This window comes from Scylla paramamosain, chromosome 29 (assembly GCF_035594125.1).
Source record: "Scylla paramamosain isolate STU-SP2022 chromosome 29, ASM3559412v1, whole genome shotgun sequence".
Classification (NCBI taxonomy): Eukaryota; Metazoa; Arthropoda; class Malacostraca; order Decapoda; family Portunidae; genus Scylla; species Scylla paramamosain.
This window is the reverse complement of record NC_087179.1, coordinates 8,644,461-8,666,788: the sequence shown is the minus strand read 5'-3', so window position 1 is coordinate 8,666,788 and position 22,328 is coordinate 8,644,461. Positions and strand designations below refer to the sequence as shown.

General features: G+C 39.8%; 1 protein-coding gene across 1 annotated transcript in view; it reads right to left on the bottom strand.

The window, feature by feature from the left end:
- LOC135115229 (leucine-rich PPR motif-containing protein, mitochondrial-like) overlaps nt 1–20,646 on the bottom strand; it is a 146,683-nt gene extending 126,037 nt beyond the window's left edge. The window contains exons 1-4 of the mRNA XM_064031769.1: nt 20,460–20,646; nt 13,778–13,938; nt 8,673–8,795; nt 7,160–7,317 (exon numbers count right to left, since the gene is read on the bottom strand). Coding sequence (XP_063887839.1) covers nt 7,160–7,317; nt 8,673–8,795; nt 13,778–13,938; nt 20,460–20,599 — 582 coding nt within the window. The 5' untranslated portion in view covers nt 20,600–20,646. The remainder of the gene's footprint in view (nt 1–7,159; nt 7,318–8,672; nt 8,796–13,777; nt 13,939–20,459) is intronic.
- Nucleotides 20,647–22,328: the final 1,682 nt, after the last annotated feature.

The following is a 22,328-nucleotide window of genomic DNA, read 5'->3' as shown; positions in this document are numbered from 1 at the left end:
GTTGATGAGACGAAAAGCTTTTCATTCCACCCTGTCTAGAAGAGCAGTATGAGTGGAACCCCCCCAGACATGTGAAGCATACTCCATACATGGACGGATAAGGCCCTTGTACAGAGTTAGCAGTTGGGGGGCATGAGAAAAACTGGCAGAGACGTCTCAGAACGCCTAACTTCATAGAAGCTGTTTTAGCTAGAGATGAGATGTGAAGTTTCCAGTTCAGATTATAAGTAAAGGACAGACCGAGGATGTTCAGTGTAGAAGAGGGGGACAGTTGAGTGTCATTGAAGAAGAGGGGATAGTTGTCTGGAAGGTTGTGTCGAGTTGATACATGGAGGAATTGAGTTTTTGAGGCATTGAACAATACCATGTTTGCTCTTCCCCAATCAGAAATTTTAGAGAGATCAGAAATCAAGCGTTCTGTGGCTTCCCTGCGTGATATGTTTACCTCCTGAAGGGTTGGACGTCTATGAAAAGACGTGGAAAAGTGCAGGGTGGTATCATCAGCGTAGGAGTGGATAGGACAAGAAGTTTGGTTTAGAAGATCATTAATGAATAATAAGAAGAGAGTGGGTGACAGGACAGAACCCTGAGGAACACCACTGTTAATAGATTTAGGAGAAGAACAGTGACCGTCTACCACAGCAGCAATAGAACGGTCAGAAAGGAAACTTGAGATGAAGTTAAAGAGAGAAGGATAGAAACCGTAGGAGGGTAGTTTGGAAATCAAAGCTTTGTGTCAGACTCTATCAAAAGCTTTTGATATGTCCAAGGCAACAGCAAAAGTTTCACCAAAATCTCTAAAAGAGGATGACCAAGACTCAGTAAGGAAAGCCAGAAGATCACCAGTAGAGTGGCCTTGACGGAACCCATGCTGGCAATCAGATAGAAGGTTGTGAAGTGATAGATGTTTAAGAATCTTTCTGTTGAGGATAGATTCAAAAACTTTAGATAGGCAGGAAATTAATGCAATAAGACGGTAGTTTGAGGGATTAGAACGGTCACCCTTTTTAGGAACAGGTTGAATGTAGGCAAACTTCCAGCAAGAAGGAAAGGTAGATGTTGACAGACAGAGCTGAGAGTTTCACTAATCAAGGTGCAAGCACGGAGGCACAGTTTCGGAGAACAACAGGAGGGACCCCATCAGGTCCATAAGCCTTCCGAGGGTTTAGGCCAGCGAGGGCATGGAAAACATCATTGCAAAGAATTTTAATATGTGGCAAGAAGTAGTCAGAGAATGGAGGAGAGGGAGGAACAAGCCCAGAATCGTCCAAGGTAGAGTTTTTAGCAAAGGTTTGAGCAAAGAGTTGAGCTTTAGAAATAGATGTGATAGCAGTGGTGCCATCTGGTTGAAATAGAGGAGGGAAAGAAGAAGAAGCAAAGTTATTGGAGATATTTTTGGCTAGATGCCAGAAATCACGAGGGGAGTTAGATCATGAAGAGCGTGGGCACGAGAGCAGGTTAAGTCATTGCGCACATAAACGCAGGATCCAGCTTTGGATAAAAAATGAGGATAGAGAAAGTAGGAGGGAACAGAAAAGGGGCTACTGTCAGTTGCCTCAGACACCTGAGTTTCAGTGAGGAAAAGAAGATGAGGTTTAGAAGAGGAGAGGTGGTGTTCTACAGATTGAAAATTAGATCTTAGACTGCAAATGTTGCAGAAGTTAATGAAGAAAAAGTTGAGGGGGGTGTCAAGACACTTAGGGTCGTCGACAGAAAGGCAGTCCGACCTGGGGACATTTATGGTCCCCTCCCCAGATGGGGACTCCGAGGCTGGTGTAGGAGTCGCCATGATGATTTTAAAATTTTTGGGTGAAGGGTGTGTGTGTTATTAGGTGCTTGTAGTTTTGTGAGGAGGAAGAGAGTTGTCTTTAGAGGGCAGGCTGTGACTGCCCCCTTGTGTTGTGAGACACAAAGGGAAACGTTCAGTGAGGTCACAGCTGGGTTTAATGATAAGTTCACAGCACCCCATGAACAGTCCTTTAGACCTCACTGGGAGTAATTATCGATTCGGCAGGTGTCTACTGCCTCCTCCTAGAATGTTTGGCAGTTGCAATATTCCCTTACCTCTAGGAGCTGAAACAGGTTAGCAACCTCATTTATTTAACTCACCACAGGAGACCAGAAAGACCCTGTAAAGGTGATTTTGAGCCCTGCACCAGACTATATAGGTGGTAATCTAGGGAAGCTGGCCAAGTTAAAGATGACTGTAAGAGGAGTGGAATCTGTGGTTGTAACATCATGTATTCCAAGTTTACACCAAAAATTATTCTCATATACACCACTCACACCATCATATCCATGGGTGCTGTAGGTAGCAGTACAGCCTATATATGACAGCAAATGATTGTGGTGCTCCAGCACTATTTTTTAAACTTGTCACATGCCAGTACCTTTTGAAAATATTGTGCTGAAAGATAGATAACTTTTGGAAAGTTATTTTCCAAAACATTGGATGCCAAAAGATAAGACTTGCTGTGTACAAGATCTACCCTAATGATTACTCAACACCTGTAGGTCACATCTAATATTGTGTGAACATTTCTGTAGCCAAATTACACTGCTTCTGATGGGGATTAACCTCCATTGGAAGGCACACTGAATGCTTGCCTCATGTGAAATCTCTCTTTTCACAGTCATAAGTTTTTAGTAAAAAAATATATTTGTAGAAAGCTTACAGAGCTCTGAAATTAATTTTACCAAGAGACAATAAGCCTAAGGGAATGTAGTGTATCCCAGTTATGTTCTCTCTTGGCATAAATTCTTATAGTCATATTCATCCCTTTGTGTCCGTTTTCCTTTGTGTCTCACAACACAAGGGGGCAGTCACAGCCTGCCCTCTAAGGACAACTCTCTTCCTCCACACAAAACTACAAGCACCTAATAACACACACACCCTTCACTCTGAAGGGTGTGTTGAAGTCTCCATTCTTGGAGACTTCAATGTTCACCACCAGCTTTGGCTTTCCTCTCCCTTCACTGACCATCCTGGTGAACTAGCCTACAACTTTGCTATCCTCCATGACCTAGAGGAATTGGTGCAACACCCTACTCGTATTCCTGACTGTCTTGGAGATATGCCCAACATTCTTGACCTTTTCCTGACCTCTAATCCTTCTGCTTATGCTGTCACCCTTTCTTCTCCATTGGGCTCCTCCGATCACAATCTCATATCTTTATCTTGTCCTATCACTCCAATCCCTCCTCAGGATCCCCCTAAGCGAAGGTGCCTCTGGCGTTTTGTCTCTGCTAGTTGGGGGGACCTGAGGAGGTATTTTGCTGATTTTCCTTGGAATGACTACTGCTTCCGTGTCAGAGACCCGTCTTTGTGTGCTGAGCGCGTAACAGAAGTGATAGTGTCTGGCATGGAGGCGTAGATTCAGCACTCTTTTTCTCATCCTAAACCTTCTAAACCTTGGTTTAACACAGCTTGTTCTCGTGCTATACATGATAGAGAGGTGGCCCACAAAAGGTATTTAAGCCTTCCATCACCAGAATCTCATGCACTTTATATTTCTGCCCGGAACCATGCCAAGTCTGTTCTCCAACTAGCCAAAAACTCCTTCATTAACAGAAAATATCAAAACCTTTCATGATCTAACTCCCCTCGTGATTTCTGGCATCTAGCCAAAAATATCTCCAATAACTTTGCTTCTTCTTCTTCTTTCCCTCCTCTACTTCAACCAGATGGCACCACTGCTATCACATCTATTTCTAAAGCTGAACTCTTTGCTCAAACCTTTGCTAAAAACTCTACCTTGGACGATTCTGGGCTTGTTCCTCCCTCTCCTCCACCCTCTGACTACTTCATGCCACCTATTAGAATTCTTCGCAATGATATTTTCCATGCCCTCACTGGCCTAAACCCTCGGAAGGCTTATGGACCTGATAGGGTCCCTCCTATTGTTCTCCGAAACTGTGCCTCCGTGCTTGCACCTTGCCTAGTCAAACTCTTTCAGCTATGTCTGTCAACACCTACCTTTCCTTCTTGCTGGAAGTTTGCCTACATTCAACCTGTTCCTAAAAAGGGCGACCGCTCTAATCCCTCAAACTACCGTCCTATTGCTTTAATTTCCTGCTTATCTAAAGTTTTTGAATCTATCCTCAACAGGAAGATTCTTAAACATCTATCACTTCACAACCTTCTATCTGATCGCCAGTATGGGTTCCGTCAAGGCCGCTCTACTGGTGATCTTCTGGCTTTCCTTACTGAGTCTTGGTCATCCTCTTTTAGAGATTTTGGTGAAACTTTTGCTGTTGCCTTGGACATATCAAAAGCCTTTGATAGAGTCTGGCACAAAGCTTTGATTTCCAAACTACCCTCCTACTGTTTCTATCCTTCTCTCTGTAACTTCATCTCAAGTTTCCTTTCTGACCGTTCTATTGCTGCTGTGGTAGACGGTCACTGTTCTTCTCCTAAATCTATTAACAGTGGTGTTCCTCAGGGTTCTGTCCTGTCACCCACTCTCTTCTTATTATTCATTAATGATCTTCTAAACCAAACTTCTTGTCCTATCCACTCCTACGCTGATGATACCACCCTGCACTTTTCCACGTCTTTTCATTGACGTCCAACTCTTCAGGAGGTAAACATATCACGCAGGGAAGCCACGGAATGCCTGACTTCTGATCTTTCTAAAATTTCTGATTGGGGCAGAGCAAACTTGGTATTGTTCAATGCCTCAAAAACTCAATTCCTCCATCTATCAACTCGACACAACCTTCCAGACAACTATCCCCTCTTCTTCAATGACACTCAACTGTCCCACTCTTCTACACTGAACATCCTCGGTCTGTCCTTTACTTATAATCTGAACTGGAAACTTCACATCTCATCTCTAGCTAAAACAGCTTCTATGAAGTTAGGTGTTCTGAGACGTCTCTGCCAGTTTTTCTCACCCCCCCAGCTGCTAACTCTGTACAAGGGCCTTATCCGTCCATGTATGGAGTATGCTTCACATGTCTGGGGGTGTTCCACTCATACTACTCTTCTAGACAGGGTGGAATCAAAAGCTTTTTGTCTCATCAACTCCTCTCCTCTAACTGACTGTCTTCAGCCTCTCTCTCACCGGCACAATGTTGCATATTTAGCTGTCTTCTACCGCTATTTTCATGCTAACTGCTCTTCTGATCTTGCTAACTGCATGCCTCCCCTCCTTCCATGGCCTCGCTGCACGACTTTCTTCTTTCTCTCACCCCTATTCTGTCCACCTCTCTAACGCAAGAGTTAACCAGTATTCTCAATCATTCATTCCTTTCTCTGGTAAACTCTGGAACTCCCTGCCTGCTTCTGTATTTCCACCTTCCTATGACTTGAATTCCTTCAAGAGGAAGGTTTCAAGACACTTATCTACCAATTTTTGACCACTGCTTTGACCCTTTCATGGGACTGACATTTCAGTGGACATTTCATTTATTAGATTTTTGTTGCCCTTGGCCAGTATCCTTCCTACATAAAAAAAAAAAAAAACTCCAACCAGCTGAGAATCACAAGGTACGTTCTAGGAGGCACAGTTATGAGAAGGGGCAGATGGTTATAAGGATTGTAATATTCTATAAGCTACCGCCCTCTCAAAACAAGAAAACCATCCATGCTCATAGAATATCAATTCCTGCTAAGCAGTACCATCTCCATTTTCCCAGAAGATGGACAAGACCACCCCGACAGGATATTGCCCGAGGAAGGAGTAGACGTTACTAAAATAGTGGTAGAACTATGATCCTTTGGGTCCAAAGCTCTCAACACAGCTCCACATCCCAGTTGCATTTAACAAAATACTACAGATACAAGAACAAGCAGCCCATAGACGAAAGGGAGAGACAGCCAACCGTCCTCTGATATGCCAAAACCCAGCCTTTAGCTCCTGGAGATTCCTATTTCTTATCTATGTCAGCAGGGGCATACTACTTTAACTATGTAAATAAAGTCTGATCAAACTAAAAGCCCTCTAAGCTTTATTCCCCCTTGGTCTCCATGCCTTGCTCTGTCTTAACACGCATGTCTATCTCTCGAGCTGAACGAACACTGACTAAAACCTATGAACAATGGGACGTGTCTCCCACCCCACGCCTCTCATCACAAGGCAAGGGGAAGTCACATGACAAAGAAAAAGGAGGGAATAGGAGGTGGGACGGATGGGGGAGGGACGTAATGCCACCTGCCTCACCTCACTCACTACAAGGCAATAATGACAATATTGACAATATTACTCTTGCTTGCTGCACTTCCCTGAAGGAGCTGGTTGTGATTTGACTGTGGCATGATGTTTATTACTTTCTATTCTTACAAATGGTAGTGCTTTTAATATGGTGCATTAGAAAAGGGGGAAAATAAAAATATATATACTAGCCAGCCCAAATAAGCAGATGTGCCAGGCTTGTCATTCTGCTGTGACCCTCTCCCTCTCTTTGTCTCACTATCTTCTCATCTCCTTTCTACTCATCTTCTTCCTCCCTCTCAATGGTCTCTTCTTTAATAATTTACACAGCACATAACAATGAATAATGGAGAGAAAAGGAACATTAGCGATCCAAAGCATAATAGGCACAGAGCAAAAAGAAATAAGAATATGAAAATTAGTTTATTGTGTTTATACCACCATGTTTATCTTTCCATACTGTCTTTGTGAACAAAAATTCACTAGTGGTTGAGGAGCAGACTGATCAAATCATTTTAAATGTGGAAAATCCTGCTGCTTTGGAGATGAAAGGTGAGGAAAATGAGGAGGAAGAAGAGGAGCCAGAGAAAATTTTGTGGGAAGATGCTAGAAAAAAAATCTCAGTTTACTTATCAAGTTAGCAGAGGCCAAACTGGACTACAGTCTGGACTGATTTTTTGGCATATTCAATATTTTGGAACCTGTTCAATCCTGTAAATGCCAGAAGACAGAACTTTTACTGCATTTCTCCACCCACTGAATGAACAGTGTTTCTTTCTACAAAAATTATCTATGAGTATAAGGAACAGATTGGCAATTGTTAGTAACAAGCACAGATGCTGTAAAATACAGTGATGTTTGGTGTTAAATATTAAAAAATTACACATTTTAAGTCATTGCAGTTATCATACACTCATAAACTGCCTCACATAACTACATACTTCTTGATAACAAAACACTTGAGCCCACACATTCACAAGCTGCATACTCCACAACCCACACACCTGACAGTATCTTGAAATAAGTCGCTGGTAGGTCACCCTGTTTGGCTCTACGCCATTCTTCTCCAGCTGTGCCAGGAACTCTGTAGGGGAAAACTTGTGGCTGTTCTCAAGGTACACGCGCAGCAACGTGTTGTAGTGGCTGATGTCCAGCGGTACCCCTGTAGGAAAAAGAGTCAGTCTATCCAGCAGTCAGTGAGAGAGAGAGAGAGAGAGAGAGAGAGAGAGAGAGAGAGAGAGAGAGAGAGAGAGAGAGAGAGAGAGAGAGAGAGAGAGAGAGAGAGAGAGAGAGAGAGAGAGAGAGAGAGAGAGAGAGAGAGAGAGAGAGAGAGAGAGAGAGATGAAAGAAGGAAACTGTAACAGGTCTCACATGTGACTGAATACCAAATAAAGTAACCCATTGACTGATGAAGCAGTAGGTGATGGAATAAAGGTGCAATAACTTGAATAAAGCAAAAAAAAGGTGAGGATACTAAGTAACTACTTGAGGGGAAGCACTGAGGCTGCATTGCAAATTCTGCAGATATAAAAGGCATTAACATTGTGATGTGAAGACTAGAACTAAGAGGAACTGCAGTACTAAATGATGATCTGAAGTATCACTATTTTGTCATAGCAATCCCCCTTGAGAAAGTTCTGTAAAATTGTCATACAAGTAGACTGGATTACATTATCAAACAAACAATATGACAATATAAAAATTGTAGAAATTTCCACATGTATTGTGCATTTATTGAAGTACTTTTGGTTTATGGTGTGATTTGTATATAAATTGTAAAGTTATATTAAAGGGTAATTTAGGTTAATATAGTATAAAGTAAATATTAGTTACTATTATAAATAAATGGGGATATAGATGTAATCAGAAGGCAAAATGCTTTTGTTTCTGATGTGGCGAAATGTGAAACAAGCTCTCTGCTCAACCCCAGTAACTGGGACCAGTCACCAGCCAGCCATCTTTCAAGTCATATCTCTGCCACTTTACAGTCCACACTTGTAATATTCACTAAGTTGCTAAGAACTTAGAAGCATGGAAACCTGCACAGCAACAAACAGTCCGTCTTAGGTACAAAAACATGGCCAGCCACTGGCTTGGAACACCTAGTGACATCAATTCACCACCAACCCCAGCCAGCCCGAACCACAACTAAGTTATCAATTATCTATAATTATATCTAGTGATGCTTTCTGTGTTTGTGTATTAGTTGGGAAATCACAGGGTGAGTGTGAAGATCAAAAAAAGTCCCCACAAAAATAATCCTTCATGAAATTGTCATACACATAGACTGAATTACTTTATAAAATAGACAATATGACAATAAAAGAATATTCTCCTGTAAAATTGTCATACAAATAAAATGGATGACAATATCAAACAGACAATATGACAAAACAAAAATAATCATCTATCTTCAAACACCCAAAAAATTACATCTTCCATGCTAGGAGACATCCTCACTGATGAACACCACTCAGTTTGGGTAAGAACTTGAAGATGATGGGCACTTCTACTCACCCAGCTCCTGCAGGGTGTTCCAGATGTCTTGCACCAGCTTGTTCCGCACTTCTGGGTGCTCCTCAGGTACCAGACTTCCACAACAACGCAACAGCAACAAAGACTGCGTGCTGGAGGCATGTTCTGTAGATCACAATTGAGCTGAGTCACCAACAGGCCACAAAATTGTCATCTTATACCTCTCGGCTTCTCCTTAGCATGACACACACAAAAATAACAGAATGCAAAAATACACCCTAAACTTCAATAGTTCAATAATTCAAGAAATTCTTTAAACAATTTAATATCTAAGAGTTGATCACACAATCTTTTTAATAAAAACTTAGAAAATTTACTTGCCATTGCAAGTAACTGGACAAGAAAGTTTACATTAGCAACTATTTTACATCTAAGCAGGTTTTTTTATTTATTTATTTTATTTATTTATTTATTATTTTTGCAATTATGGATCAAGGTATGGATTTAAAAATGTGGGAAATATTTTGTTATGTAGAAACTATTGACATAAAAACCATAACTACACTGATTTTTAAGAAATGGTGTGATGCTCCCTTGGTGATGAGTAACAAAAGAAATTAGATTTGTGTGCTTTGATACAAATAGATTAACATGAAAGAGAAGAATAATATTGGGAAGGCAAGGACATTTTAGGTCTGAGTGAGGCCCAAGAGAATTGTTAGGATGCATGGGAGTACAGAAAAGGAAATGAATGCAGTATATAGAAGGAAATGGTTGTAGGGCTGTGTGAACTGGATGAAAGCTGCAAGTGAAGAAGGAAGGTTGTGCAATTACAATGATGGTGTGAGGAAATGTGTGCCCAAGCATTGTCAAAAGAGCACAAAAATAACATAGGTGAAATTCAAAATTGAAGTCAAGTATGCCATGAGTGCATGAACCAGTGAAGTGGAAAACACTGATAGGAAAGAATGAAATTAGACAATTTCAAGTAAACTAAAATAGGGTGAAACTTCCAATTAAGATGCATTTCACCTGTGAAATCAACAAGGTATGATAATGAACTTACTGTCGTAGTAATGTATGGCCACAAACGATCAATGCACAACTTCTTCATGCTTTTGTCAATGGATGAAGGATGAACATCAGGTAGTTCAATGAATGGGTGCTTGGGAAAACATAGGGTGAGTAAAGTGTGGAAACCTGAATGTAAGAGTGGCCCTGTATCCTTGGGTGAGGACCCTACTGGCTCAGAGGCCAGTGAAACAAGTGACCACTGAGACTAGTGCTGTGACATTCAGGTGTCCACCCTTTACTTTCTCCAGGTTTCCTTAAGAACCCATTAGTCATCAACTTGATGTTCATCCTTCATCCACTGAGGAGAGTAGAAGTGCATGACAGCTCTGAGCTAGCCCAACCCAATGATGACACTATACTGTATCAATACCAGTGCATGACCACTGTAAGCCAGCCTAGCCCAATGATTTTTTATTTTTTTTTTTATTTATTTATTTTTTTTTTTATGAAGGAGAGGCACCAGCCAAGGGCAACAAAGCTATAGTGAATCCTTGTTATTCAGGGTGTTGGCTGTACCTGTCCTGCATTGCTGTCATGTTCATAATCGACAGGCATATGAACACCTCTCCCTTTTGCTCATGCTGTCATCCTTTGTCTTAATTATTCCAAAATTATATGTTGTTATATGATAATGCATGCTGGCTTTCAATCTGATGATGGAACAACAATGCTGTATATTTTCTAGCACATTTGGCAACACATATAGACCATGTAGCACTGCCACCCCTGTGTCAACACGTAAATCCCCTGGCCACATTTTAAAAAAAAAATTTTAATGTAGGAGGGACACTAGCCAAGAGCAAGAAAAATCTAAAAGAAAAAAAAAAAAAAAACCACTGAGATGCCAGTCCCTGAATATGGTCCGAAGCAGTAGTCAAAAATGGAAGGTTAAGTGTCTTCAAACCTCCCTCTTGAAGGAGTTCAGGTCATAGGGTGGTGGAAATACAGAAGCAGGCAGAAAGTTCCAGAGTTTACCAGAGAAAGGGATGAATGATTGAGAATACTGGTTAACTCTTGCATTACAGAGATGGACAGAATAGGGGTGAAAGAAGAAAGTATTGTGCAACGAGGCCATGGGAAAAAGGGAGGCATGCAGTTAGCAAAATCAGAAGAGCAATTAGCATGAAAATTGTGGTAGAAGATAGCTAGAGATGCAACATTGCAGCAATGAGAAAGATGCTGAAAACAGTCAGTTAGAGGAGGGGAGTTGATGAGATGAAAAGCTTTTGATTTCACCCTGTCTAAAAGAGCGGTATGAGTGGAAACCCCCAGAGATGAGAAGCATACTCCATACATGGACGGATATAGCCCTTATACAGTTAGCAGCTTGAGGGCTGAGAAAAACTGGCAGAGATGTCTCAGAATGCCTAACTTCATAGAAGCTGTTTTAGCTAGAGATGAGATGTGAAGTTTCCAGTTTAGATTATAAGTAAAGGACAGATCAAGGATGTTCAGTGTAGAAGAGGGGGACAGTTGAGTGTCACTGAAGAGGAGGGAACAGTTGTCTGGAAGGCTGTGTCGATTTGATAGATGGAGGAATTAAGTGTTTGAGGCACTGAAATTTGCTCTGCCCCAATCAGAAATTTTAGAAAGATCAGAAGTCAGTGTTCAGTGGCATGTGTGGTGAGCATGCTTTTGATGGGCACCTGTCACAGTTAGTCATGGTAAACCAACATTCTTGCTCCTTCTATCACTCTTTCAACAAAAGAGTGATTAACATGTTACTTTTAATAAATTCATGACCTTTTAGCTATCAATAATGTGCCAGGGAGGGAAACACCGACTTCCTCACCACTCTGCTTCCCGTGCGATACCGGAAGATGCAAGGTAACAGCTGCAACATGCTAGATATTCATAGAAATCTTTAATTTTCTCTTTTAAAGAATTTTTCATGCAAAATCTGAAAGCATCATCATATTCAGGAGTATTTAATATCCAAGAAGTTATGTTTTATTTTCAAGCATAACCTCACAATGGCTGGACATAAGTAAAGTGATGTATTGACCATAAAATTTGATTTCTTAACTTATACTTTTATGTTTCTTAAGGGAGACTGAGTTTCTTTCAAACTCAGCAGACCAGTGGGCAACAGGGCTGCCAGCCAAAGCTTAGAATATCTTAACGATATAGTGTCATTCACTGAATCCTAGTTTTCTTCCTGACTGGGATAGTAAAGGGAAGCAAGGAAAGTATATGGTCACAACTGGAAAAGTTCTCCCACACTGCCTCCTTGTTTTAATTCCCCACCATAAGCCAGACTGACGGTACACCTCTCACTTCTGCTTTATGATTGGGCTACGTTTCCAAAAACCCAATTATACAATATTCCACTGCTATTTGTGGGGGTTATGTTCCAAGCCTTCCCTTGAGTGATGGAATTCCACAAATCTTAGGTGCAACCCCAACAAGAATCAGAAATACCTATGTTTACAGTTTAAACCACAAAACATATGTCTCACACTTATTAAGCGCAAGGCAATCAAGTTGCATTGAACTCATTGTGACAGTCTTAGCAGAGAAACACATGCAGCTGGCCAACTACTTAAGTGATCAGCTGACTTTCTTCCTCTTCTTGTGACCACAACTTGCCCACCTCCAGAGAAAATAAAGGCATGGTCACACAACAGTTTCTCAAGAATTTTGTGCCAAGATTCAAAGTGGCAACATCTCATGGGAAAATTGGCAAAATATTCCTTGAAATCTCAACCACCAGCATGTCAGTTATTTTCATTCAAGGCGGGAAAGTTACGGTCACAAGAAAAGAAAGGAGGTTAGGTGATTGCTCCAGTAATTGGCAACCTGTGTGTGTTCCTTTGCTGAGTCTGCTAAAATGAGTTCAGTGCAGCTCATCTAACATTACCTTGCTTATCATTTCATGATTTGAGGTTGAGGTTGTGGGCCCTGGGGGTGAACTGCCGCCCCAAATTAAAATTTTACTTTGGAGCTCTCTATTTCTGATTATTATTATTTTTTTTTTACCCGTGAATACGCAAACCCATGCATGGCAAACTGCAAATAGGTAGGGGAAGACTGCACAGTAATCTATCATATAGCAAGTTTAAAGTTAAATTGAAAATAGAGGATGTGTTTCTAGACCTATCACTTTTGCTTTCTTAATTAATTTTTTTTGAGTTTTAATCAATGTAATATGTATACCTATATTTGTACATATTCTATAAGAATAAGTCATATAAAATATATTATGGAAATAAATGAAGCAATAAAAGATACAAAAAAGATGAAAAATCTGGGGCATACGAAATTTGGACAATGGACTTCACCCTCTCATCATCCTCACTACAGTTGATGATCTTCAGCTTGGTGTCCAGATTTAGGCTTTTTGGGGATTTTTTTTTAGCCTTTTCACTAGTGCAAGATGATTCAGGATATTCAATGGACATGGCTGCACACTTTGATAAGACTCAGCACAAGAAAAGTAAGGATAAATAAAGCACAATCACTTGAGTGTACACAAGGCTTGATGAATGGTGTGAGAGCATGGGACTGAGGTAGTAGCATGAGATCTTGCACATTTTGTCTCTCTCCAGTTTGTTGCACCACAATTGACAGTCTTTCCAGTGAGTGTAAAATATCATATAGCAAGCCAAGGGGATAATAATGAAAGGCAATCATACCATATAACAAGGAATCGTATAGTGGGTATGAGGCGTATCTATATCTATCTATCTATCTATCTATCTATCTATCTATCTATATCTATATCTATCTATATCTATATCTATGAGGCGTATGAGGTGCAGATCACAAAACCAAGGAAACATGTGAGGTGGTTTATGCAGCAAAGTGCAGTGATGGTGTGCATGTACATCCTATGCCAAGAAAGGGCTAAAGATGGAAGCTGAGTCAATAGTCTCTTTAGTTAAAATTCTAATCCTGCAATCACATACCCATTCTTGCACCCCAAAATAAACCAATCACTATCCTCCAGCCCTCCTACAATTCATGATCATTACAATTTTCTAGTTTCTTTTATTTATAAGTAATATCTAGCTCTTAATTTTCTTCTTTTTGTACATAAATGCTGAGCAAACAATCATGAAACATGCACTTACTTAGAGTCTTAATCTCACTAAAGATGTCCTCCACGTCCCTCAGATAAATGCGACCTGTGCGCCTGATGTCTGTGTCAATGCGGTAGAGGGCACGATCTATGCCCTGTGATGCTTGTGATGTAGTAGACACATTTTCAACTGGCCTCTGGGCTGATAGCAATCTGAAATTAAACAATGTGCTGTAAAAGTTTGTTACATAGATTGCTTACAACAAAGTTGTTCTCTGTTGCATCTACCAACAATGATGCTTACTCTATACAGGGGCCTTCCTTATCTGTCTGTGTATGGAGTACTGCTCCCACATATGAGGCATCCAGAGTATGGCCCCTACCAGTCTAGGGTAGACATGATATCTTAGGTAATTGTTTTGAAGGAAGCAGATCACAAAACCAAGGAAACATGTGAGGTGGTTTATGCAGCAAAGTGCAGTGATGGTGTGCATATCACTATCAACAAAATAGTGGCAAGATTCCTTCACTTATCTCATTGTCACAGGTAGGACTGATTTCATAGAACACTTTTCCACACTCACTGCTCTCTTAGAAACTTTTCTAGGCATAGACAGCTTACTACTATATTCCTGACAGTTATAGCTGGGTGTGATAATGAAAAAAATTATCATGATAACCAATAAATCAATAGTGATAACCTTATTGGTGATAATCGATAATTGATGACTGGCAATAAATTTATCACCTAATAACTGATAATTGATAAATCAATAAATCCAAAATTCCAATACTAGCGATACTGATATTGATATTTCCAATAAAAAAGTTGATAAATCTAAATCTTTTTAACTTTCTCTTCGAAAACCTAGAAAAATCTTTTGAAAAAATTAAAATTCAATGCTTATCTTGTCTCTTCACTAATAAAAGTATTGTTTGAAGTTAAATAAGTACATTTGATTTTGAAAGTTTAAAACTTCAAAAAGTTCCAAAAACTAAAATTATCAATTATCGCTAGTTTGGAACCAAAAGTATCTGAGATACTGATATATCAATAACGCGGGAAAAATTATTATTGGATGACTGATAACCCAATATCATTTATTGCGATAACACTCACCTATGCTGACAGTGTCATTCAATCCAGCACTGCACTGTCAGCTTCACTATACCAACCACCTCATTTATTTCTTTCCTTTCATGGCATACCTCCTTCAAAGCAATTACCTGGGATATCACACTTGTGGCTCTAACTAGTAAATGTCATAGTAAGCCACAAATCTGTGGGTCACATGGCCTCCCTTTCATTTTCTTGTGTCAACAGGCTTATGCAGAGTTGAAGACAGAGGTCACAAAAAATCTGGCCCAGAATCAGACACAGAAGAAAAATGGCACATCTTACCACCATGACAGTTACAGAGACACTGAGTGAGAGCACTGTAGTTGCATAAAGGTCTACGAGTCACACTGACTAAAAATTGCCACACAAGCTTCAAAATGAGAGCGGCACAAGGCAACCTGGAAAACCAGTCACCTGCCCTTTAATGTCCAACTCAATAATCTCATTAACACCCTTTAAAGATTAAGATCTTTGACAGTTCTCTGAAACTTTTGTGACTAGTGAAGATGCTTGAAAATAATGTACAAGTTAGCTTATATAATGAATGCCTACTACCAAATTTAACTCTCAACACTATGAAATGAGGTGTAAGGATGATGTGTGAAACTGTCAGAAGTCTGTTCAATTAGTGAATATTTAATGACAGATGCACATGGCACTGATTAAGTAAAGTTTGTAAAAACAACTGGTGTTCCCTCTGAACTATGTCCATAAATAGTGAAATACAAAAAATGTATGACTGGTGGCATTTAGACTGAACTGCAAGGGCTGAATTTGAAGGATAATATTTCAAAGACTAGATTATTACAAGAATAATATTACTTACAGGAAGAGATAGGATACTTGCAGTGTTGCCATGAGTGTCACGTGAGAGTTGTACTGATTTCTTACAATAAAGTTGAGCTGATGGCAGTTGAATACTATAATTACACATCATCTGACAACTTATGATCACAACCAGTAAAAATTCATAATCAAAATTAAACAATAAGTCACTAATCAGTCTAAATCTGCATTGCATGTTACCTTCTCTCTGATGCACACTCGCCTAATTCTCAAGGGTTACCTTCCTCAAAATGCATAATTTACATGCTTCGACTGAACACTTCCTTGAAATATGTTGTTATATTCCCAGTGTAATGAGTGAGTTATAACCTATCATAGTGGTTATCAGTCACTTGATTAGTCTGCGGCATGAAATACTCAAATATGGAATGCAAAAACACAGACACACACAATGAGAAATGTGCAACTAAAGTTAACTAAGGTAGTTTTAACAGTGAACAAAAATGCTGGGCAGATTTAAGTAATATGAGTAGCAGATAAAGATATGCATGAATAATTACAACAAGGCATAAAATTATTGTCCTAAGGACTTAAATTATAAGTAAAAGGCAAGTTTCACATAGCATGGGAATAATCTGAGAAGCTATGTGAACAATAGCTTATGTTACCCTGAAAGAGACTAAATTATTGTAGACATTGTAGATAAGTTTTATGGATATATATTGCTATCAGTGACCGCAAATTTTAAGAATAAAGGCTCCATCATCTTTGATAAGTTTCATGGTGCAAAAAGATGAAGGCAAACCAAACTAGGTAAAAATTTTTTTTATATTTTAGGGGAGGGCCTGCATGCAGGAAAGTCCCCACATACGTTGAGCATATGCAAGCAGTCTCAACTCATGATTGGTATGAGAAGTCTTGCCTCGTGAATGGCTGCCACCTTCTCACCAGCTAACCTAACGTAACCTAACCTAACTAACCTAACCTAACTAACCAAACCTAACCTGACTAACCTAATCTAGCTTTATCTAACCTAGCTAATATAATGTGTTATAATAAATGAGAGACCATATCCAGTAATTTGGTACAGGGTAGTTAGGTTAGATTAAAGTTATGGTTAATGTTAGGTTAGATTAGTTAAGTTAGGATTAGGTTAGATTAGCTGATGAGAAGGTGCTGGCCAATCACGTGGTGAGAGACATGAGGTAGAGGCGACTAGATGAGGGTGTGGAGAGGATGGTAGGGGCCGAGATGAGGGGATTGGGTGAAGTAAATGTAGATGAATTGTATAAATATTTCGTAGATAAAGTTCATACAGGTCAGTTAGCATATATCCCGTATAGGGCAACAAGATAACAGAAAAATGACCCTAAATGGATAAATGTTAGGTTAAAACATTATATAGGGCAAAAGAGAAGTATATATGAGAGATTAAGGGCAGGTGAAGAAGTTTTAAGGTCACAATATAATTAATTAGTTAGAACAGTCAGGAACTTAACGAGGAAAGCTAAGGGCAATTATGAATTAAAGGTAACGAGCCAGGCGAAGGCGGACCCCAAGGGATTTTATCAGGTATACAGGAAGAAGAATAAGGATACTATAGGTCCATTAAAGGCAGCAGATGGGGAGCTGGTTAGTTCTGGGGAGAAGGTTAGTAAAATTCTGAATGAGTATTTTTTAACTGTCTTCACCCAGGAAAACATGCAGGATATGCCAGATAGTGAACATATGTTTAGAGCAGATGAGAATGAGAAGCTGACAGATATTTTCATAACTAGGGAGATAGTGGAACAGGAGATAGATAGGCTAAAAAAGTTCAAGACACCAGGACCAGATGAAATATATCCCAGAGTACTTAAGGAATGCAAAAAGGTTATTAGTGAGCCGTTAGTTTCTGTCTTTAGGAAATCATTTGAGTCAGGTGAGCTACCAGTAATGTAGAGGCAGGGTAATGTAGTACCCATCTTTAAGAAAGGAGATAAAACTTTAGCGTCTAACTATAGACCTGTCAGCTTAACTTCAGTTCTAGGTAAAATATTAGAGTCAATAATAGCGAGGAACATTAGGTTAGACAAACATAACTTGATAAATCAGTCACAGCATAGCTTCACGAAGGGGAAGTCTTGCCTGACAAACTTGTTAAGTTTTTACAGTAAAGTGTACAAGGCAGTAGATAATGGTGATAGTTATGATATCTTATATCTGGACTTTGGTAAAGCATTTGACAAGGTACCTCATCAAAGGCTCCTGAGAAAGGTTAGGGCACAGGGGATGGATGGGAAGGTGTTAGGCTGGATAGTGTCATGGCTTAGCGACAGCAACAAAGAGTTGTAATAAATGACTCGAAATCCGAGTGGGGTCACGTAATTAGTGGGGTGCCACAGGGATCAGTATTAGGGCCATTGTTATTTATAATATATATCAATGACTTGGATAGTGGAATTAGTAGTGATGTTAGTAAATTTGCAGATGACACAAAGATAGGTAGATTAATTAGGTCAGAATCAGATGCCATGACCTTGCAGGCAGATTTAGATAGGATGAATGAATGGACAGACAGATGGTAAATGCAATTTAATATCAATAAATGCAAAGTACTTAGTGTAGGTAGAGGAAAACCACACAGTAGGTACACATTAAACAACCAAACTCTGGTAGGTATAGGGTACGAGAAAGATTTAGGAGTTTTACAGTAAAATCCCTCTTATCCGGCATCAATGGGACCGCCGACATGCCGGATACTTGAATATTGCCGGATACTTGAATAGAAGTGAAATTATGTCCACAATCACCACCCTACACTCACGCATCTTACCATAACAAAGATCAGCTGATCGCCGTGCCGCGCATCGCCACCCGCGCTGCCACCTCACACTCACCAACACACAGTTGTAGCATTGGGCCTGTAATTGTGACTCCTGATCTTTTCAAGCCGAACCACTCGTATAACACTTTGTCCATCATTTCACCATGATGATACTGCAGTGTATGACGATTTTCCGCTGCCTTTGGGGTGTCAGTGGCTTTCATGTAATCCCACAACTTTTTCATTTGGGATTTAATGTCATAAATAGTTGATGAGCCCACACCATATTCCGCCATTAATTGCTGTCTGCTTTCACCTCTCTAATCATCAACAAATGTCTACCTTCTGCTTAAGTGTAAGCACAACACGCTTCCTCTTTTCTACAACTTTAGGCATGATCAAGGCGTCAGGCGATAAACAGTGCACATGCGGGATTGAGTCACTGAGTAAACACAGTGCAGTGGGCTGCGGGTGGCACGAAGCAGTGCGCTCTGGTGGCGAGGGGACAAATTATGCCTCACGCAGAAATTTTAATCGATTTTATGAGTACACATTGATTTTTTATTTATTTTAGGGCTCGGGGAAAAATGTGCCGGATACTTGAAGCTGCCGGATACTCGAATGCCGGATGAGAGGGATCTTACTGTAGTTAGCTCTGAACTCCATCTAGGAAAACAATGCAGAGGCCAGAAACAGGGCAAATATGGTACTAGGATTCATTTTTAGATGTGTTAAAAGTAGAAGGCCAGAAGTAATATCAAAGCTATACTTGGCGCTGGTCAGATCTCATCTAGACTACGCTGTGCAGTTCTGGTTCCCACATTACAGGAAAGATATATGTCTATTAGAATCAGCACAGGAGAATGACTAAAAGGATACAAGAGATGAGGAATATTCCTTACGAGGCGAGATTGAAGTTGTTAAGTTTACATTCTTGAGAGAGACGTAGGTTAAGAGGGGACCTGACAGAAGTCTTTAAGTGGTATAAGGGGGATGTAAGCAAAATTCTTAGAATCAGCAACCAGGGTAGAACAAGAAATAATGAGTTCAAGCTTGAAAAATTTAGTAAAGTTTAGGAAGGAGATAGGAAAAATTGGTTCTCAAATAGAGTGGTAGATGAGTGGAATGGACTCAGTAATCATCTTGTTAGTGCTAGGACATTAGAGAACTTTAAGAGAAGATTAGGCAGGTTTATGGATGAGGATAATAGATGGAAATAGGTAGTATATTTCATACAGGGGCTGCCACGTGTAAGCCTGGTTGCTTCTTGCAGCTTCCCTTATTTCTTATATTCTTATGAGCCTGTTCACACATGCACAGTGCGGGAGGACTTTCCTGCATGCAGGCCCTCCCATTATTTTAGGAGCATAACACTCTACACATTCTGGAGTAGTGTTTTTGATTACCTTTATGATTACTGAGAAACTTTATTGAAATTTTTGTCACAAATTAGTAGTTTCTGTGATATAGGGAATTTTTGTTTGGTGATGTGCATAGGTTATGTCAGCTTAGATTAGGTTAGGTTGAATTTGGTTAGTTTAGGTCAGGTTTGGATAAGTCAGTTCACATCAGGTTTGGTTTGGTTAAGTTAGGTCAAGTTGGATTAAATTAGATTAGATCAGGTTAGGTCGGGTCAGGTTAGGCTTGCCTTCTTTTAATGTATCGTCTTCATTCAAGTACATAAATTACCATTTTTGTGTTCGTTTGGCAATGAGAGGCAAAAAGTAGTATTTCTGACGTATTTTATGCTCAAAATCATCTATAACAAAATATAAACAAAAACAAATATCATTGGTTTGTACTCGAAATGCAGTTTGGTCCTATTGTAAAAATTATTATTATTTTTTTTCTAATCGTTAAATGTATCTTGATTTGTATATACTGAATTATTTAGTATGTGTTCTGCACGGGAGGAGCATGATCGAGCTTTCTTATGCCGTAGTACGGGCACACGAGGCACAATACTCCCGCCTGCAGACGACGCCCCGCCGGCCTGCCCATCCCGGCCTGCCCCTGCCTTACCTGGCAAGAGTTGGACACAACGGCTGGCCCTGGCCACTGTGCAGGGTGAGGGAATCGTATCGAGGTCCCCGCGTCGTTAGGACACGTTTCAGACCGCTAAAAATGCTGCTAACACTCCCCGAGCGCAGCAACGATGCCATGTTGTCGCTGCTTGCTGCGGGATCACTAAACGGTAAATAATCCCGACCAGTCGCGACTGACCTCTGCAACTTTCTATCGGGACCATCTCACTATTCTGCTTATATAAAACAAAAATGGTTTGATTTACAGTGAAGTAATTCAGCGATAACGATTATCTTTAAAATGTATTTATAATATATAAGAAAATTCATATATTAAGTACAACACTATTCTTAATCTCACAGAAACTCACAAACTCACTCATAGACGACTCAAGGAAGAGAGCGATCAAGCCTGTGACTCCAGCTCCGAATTACACATTTTTTGGATCTTATGGTCATGTGGTCAAACCTGTGATCGAGGCTCCCTATTTTTGCAATGTAATCAAATCTTTGTTCTTCATCTATCCATATTTTATCTAACTTTCTTTCAAACTTACGAACTGATTCAATATTTACCACACTGTCTGGGAGGCTGTTCAATTATCCACCACTTTATTACAGGAGGAATACTTTCTGATGTCTAATCTTGCTCTTTGCTTGAATATTTTCTTTCCATATCCTCGAGTTTCCAATCCTTCCTGCATCTTAAATGAACCTTCACGTACATCTCTGTCGTACACTCCACTGACAATTTTCCTCATCCAATGTAACGAATGTCCTTCTTATTAAACCAACCATCATGTTTGCTTTATTTATTTTCTCCGCAAAATGTTCATTGAAATTTAAATCCTTGTCGATCTTTACTCCTTAATTTTTTCTACTTTAATCTGGTTCAGATCTTCATCCATAGTATATTGGAATATATCTGTATTTGTTCTACCAATCCTCATGAAATTGCATTTCTTGGGATGGAACCTTAGTAACCATTTCTTTGACCATTCATTCATTCTGTTGAGATCTTGTAGTTTCCTACAATCACTCTCATGCTTTTATCATTCTGAACACTTTGCTATCATCTGCATACAAAAACATGTCACTATTCAGTTTTACTTCCGAGAGGTCGTTAATATACATAGCAAAAAAAGAGAGGACCAAGCAGTGACCCCTGAGGCACTCCACTTATCACTTCCATCCAGTCTGAACTTGTACCGTTTACAATTATCCGTTGTTTTCTTCCTCCAAGAAAATCCGAAATCCACTCCGATATATCACCTCCTACATTGAAGCTTTTTTATTTTCTCCAGCAATCGTCTGTGAGGTACTGTATCAAACGCCTTCTTAAAATCACAGTAAACGACATCCACAACTCCTCCTTCGTCTAATATACTTGTCCATTTTTCCATTACAGTTATCAGCTGAAGCACTGTTGAACGTCCACTCATAAAGCCATATTGTTTCCTTGTGATGAGCTCATTTTCTTTTAAATGATCAATAATTTTCTTCTAATTATGGTCTCTATTAATTTACAAATTACACAAGTCTGACTAACTGGTCTATAATTTTCTGGGTCCTTTCTATCTCCTTTCTTGTGTATTGCCGTAATATTTGCAGTCTTCCAATCCTTAGGAAATTTCCCCTGCTTTATCGATAAATCAAATATGATTTGTAATGGACGCGCTATTTCGTTCCTCGCCTCTTTGATTATCCTAGGGTGAAAACCTTCTGGATCTGGTGCCTTGTCTCTTTAAATTGTCAATAGCGAGTTTAACATCTTCACAAGTAAACTGTATTTGTGTTAACATGGAAACATCCTTCACCTGTATGCTTGGTACTTCTCCCTCAGGTTCCCTAGTGAACACTGTATTAA